This window comes from Acipenser ruthenus, chromosome 5 (assembly GCF_902713425.1).
Source record: "Acipenser ruthenus chromosome 5, fAciRut3.2 maternal haplotype, whole genome shotgun sequence".
Lineage (NCBI taxonomy): Eukaryota > Metazoa > Chordata > Actinopteri > Acipenseriformes > Acipenseridae > Acipenser > Acipenser ruthenus.
This window is the reverse complement of record NC_081193.1, coordinates 61,618,171-61,621,671: the sequence shown is the minus strand read 5'-3', so window position 1 is coordinate 61,621,671 and position 3,501 is coordinate 61,618,171. Positions and strand designations below refer to the sequence as shown.

Sequence of the window (3,501 nt, the reverse complement as noted above, 5' to 3'; positions counted from 1 at the left end):
GCTATAAAGATAAAAGAAAAACTTGTATTCATCTGGTCTCAGACCCTAATTAGCACTGATTGTTTATGTTAAATTAGTAAGGTAGTACAATATTAGGCCCTGTGAAACCACACCTTTGTAAAATAATTGAAGGTTTATGATGGTATGGTATTACAATTAATGAAAACTCAAAAGATAACACTTAGTTCTCTATAGTTTACGAGGGCGACTACAGCAGCTAGGATGGCACTTTACATACATAGCACTCCTGTCAGTAGTTTAGTAATAAAACATTTATTTTCCATTAAAAATAAATTCACACTGCAGTAAAAACAAGTGCAAAAAGATTAGAAGAATTCAACAGATAGCACAAGATCATCACAACTTCAAGTATATTACCCAGGATAACGTTCATTTTCAAGTGGCACTATTTCCTTTTAAAAATAAGACCTTATATATTGTTTGTTTACATGGCAATTAATCATACATTGATCTGAGATTGGCCTTCCTCAAACTCTTTTCAATTAGATTGAACCGGACACTGGCTGGGTTCTAATATGGAAAAGTAGCATTTAAAATGTTTCTGGACAATTTTGCGTATGTATCTTCAGTCTGGCTGAATGGTGTTTAGGGTGCAGCAAGGGACCATTTCTGTCTTCGTGTTTTCAGCAGTGCAAAAGGAGAAAGAACATAATTTTCTAGTCAAGTTGGATGAAAAACAAAAATGGGGCCTACAACTATTGAAATGTCATTGAAAATTGCATTACAGGGGTTTCAAAGCAAATATTTTATTGCTTTCGAGAAGCTTAAATTATTTATTTTTACTGCCTCACCTTTTTTTCTATCATTCTGGGTGTTTTTTTTTTATAGCAACTATGCTAATATTGTGTTTTTTTTTCTTTCTGTTATTCATGTGAGTAGGGTGTGTTGAGAGGAGTTCAGAAGCTGCTGTTCTGTTCTAGTTGCTTGCCAGATATAACTCATGCTAGATCATCCAGGACCACCTACTGCACAGTTGTGTATTGTGAGCAATACAAAGGAAACTTTATCCTGAATTACACATTCAATAAATGGTGCTGTTCCTTGCTGTTATGCCATGCATGAAGTTCAATACATTTATTTTCATAACATGGAAGGCCATACTTTATTTCATCAATAACTGATCATTGAAACAGAAACTAAGCTTACCAGCAGCATCAGAGTACAGTTGTGACACAGGCCTCTTTCCTTCCTTCCTTTATTCTTATATAAATTTGTAATGCAAGCAATCAAAAAGCAGCATTTGAACCTGTTGCTTGTTTTCACCAATTGCATGAAATAAATATTGCATAAAAACAAAACCATCATCCACATCATTATCCTTATCCACTTACAGGCCAAAGTGTGTTATTTTGCTGATTACTTTTCAGCTTGGCATGTTTTATGAAAGCATCTGGTGGACTTTGGAGAAAAATTGTAGCCTGGGAAAATATTCAAGGTTTAAACAGATATTAACCACTTCCCAGCTACAATTTTGTCTACCATATAAACCTACGCTAGCTTAACAAATTAAGAAAAAATACACAAGTAGTTTGTAATTTGTACTTAGTTTATTGATAAATGAAAAATGTCGACTGGACGTAGTTGAAATATCAACATTTACACCCAATTCATTCAAGGCACATTCTCTAAATTACAAACAATATTGTTCATTCATGTCAAACTAATGCACTAAACAGTTCAATAAACACAGTAAAAGTCATTTCCCCACATCTTATATTCTTTCTTTCTGCAGTTTTTTTTTTTAACAGATATTTCATATTAAAATGTCCCAGCATCTACAGATCATCTGGTTTATCAGAGGGGGGGCCGCAGGGCTGCAGCATCTTTTCCATTAGATTGAACCGGACCCTGGCTTTGCTCTCGTTCTCAGCGATGGAAAAGTAATTGAGCAGGTCGAAGTGACCCATGTAGGAGCAGTAGGAGTCCCGGTGCTGGTTCACGAGCCATTCCCACTTAGTCGTGTCTGCATGGCCAGTCCCGATGTATTTAGACTGCAAATGTTCCAGCTGGCTGTGAATGGTGTAGCGGTCCGTCATCTCAAGGGCTGTTGACAATTATTAAACTAAAAAAACAAAAAAAAAGTATCATTAAAAGTTCAGAATTGTACAAATCGCATATTTTCAGACTACATCAATCTGTTATTGTTGCAGAAAGACAGGCCAATGTAAAACTGTACTACATTCATTCGAACACATTGCATGCGACTTTCTCATTGAGCCGTTGCTTGGTCTGGAGACCACTGTGCCACACCGCTTATCCTGCGTGCTTTGTTTTTGTCATGCCGTGACCAACATAAGTTAACTTTTTGATGAGTGCGATTGCCGCGGACACTAAATGTAATACGTTTTTTCAACGGTATCGAGTTTTGAAAAATGAAATGAATTGCCTTACATGCGATTCTGTTATGGTACTAACCCTAATGTAAAGGTAGTTGTGTGCGTGTATTGGAATTAAAACGAATTAATCATTAAACTCGGTGTTCAATTTATCTGATCTGGTCCGTCTTTCTACGCCCTATGAAAGCAATCTTTCAACAAAACTCATCTCACGTATGGCACAACTTCTAAACAAAATACATTAACCTATTTAAATATTTTAGACCCAATAATTTATTTTTTTACCGGGATTGTTTGTACCAGAAACCGTAAAACGCTCCACCGCAGCAACACATCTATCACGTCTGTGCCTTTGGCCTAAGTCGAGAAGCATCACGGGACAGTACGGTAGAGGAGAAAGGCCAAAATACGTCTGTACTGCTTTTCAAATACTGGAACAGCTAACAGGCACTGCAAACAAGGTATGACACAGGCCCGGTTTTTGGGATGGAACCGCATGACAGTTTCGCGTTTTGATTGGTCCATGTCTGTCACATGAATATGTCGTCACACGAGTGGAAAAGCTTGCAGGCATTTTTAACATTGTGATCAGAGAGAGAGAGAGATCTGCTTTCCACATCCTTACCATTAAAATATAATGTGGTATTACGCTGTACTGATATAACAAACTATGGGTGATCACTGTATATGGATTATCATGTTATGCACGAATGTAACAATTGGCTTTCTGTGGTGGTGTACTTTTTTCTTTCAAGTAGCATATATCTATAATCGTTTTTGCGATATATTTTAATATAAAATGTATACACTATTGCAGTGTATACATTTGTTAGAGGATACATTAGTTTATCTCTAATGTAATCACAGTTTTACATATAGACTGCCCCTGTTTTCATTTACGTCGCAAATTCTGGGCCACGTTGCTTTTCAGATAATGTCCCAAATTCTGGGCCGATTTGGTTTGCAGATATGTCCCAAATTCTGGGCCGCTTTGGTTTTTAGATAACGTCCCAAATTCTGGGCCGCCTTAGTTTTTAGATAGCGTCCCAAATTCTGGGCCGCTTTGCATTTTCGAATTCTACATGAAGAAACTACACTGCACTGAAACAGATACATGAAAATTAATTGAAGCAGCCGTTTTCCT

The 3,501-nt window shown here is 36.9% G+C and overlaps 1 protein-coding gene across 1 annotated transcript; it reads right to left on the bottom strand.

The window, feature by feature from the left end:
* Positions 1–1,549: 1,549 nt before the first annotated feature.
* Positions 1,550–2,818, bottom strand: sf3b5 (splicing factor 3b, subunit 5). The gene is made up of 2 exons (XM_034005495.3): positions 2,643–2,818; positions 1,550–2,083 (listed from the first exon to the last, which is right to left on the bottom strand). Exon 2 carries the CDS (start codon positions 2,055–2,057, stop codon positions 1,797–1,799), a length of 261 nt encoding a protein of 86 aa, XP_033861386.2. The 5' UTR covers positions 2,058–2,083; positions 2,643–2,818; the 3' UTR covers positions 1,550–1,796.
* Positions 2,819–3,501: the final 683 nt, after the last annotated feature.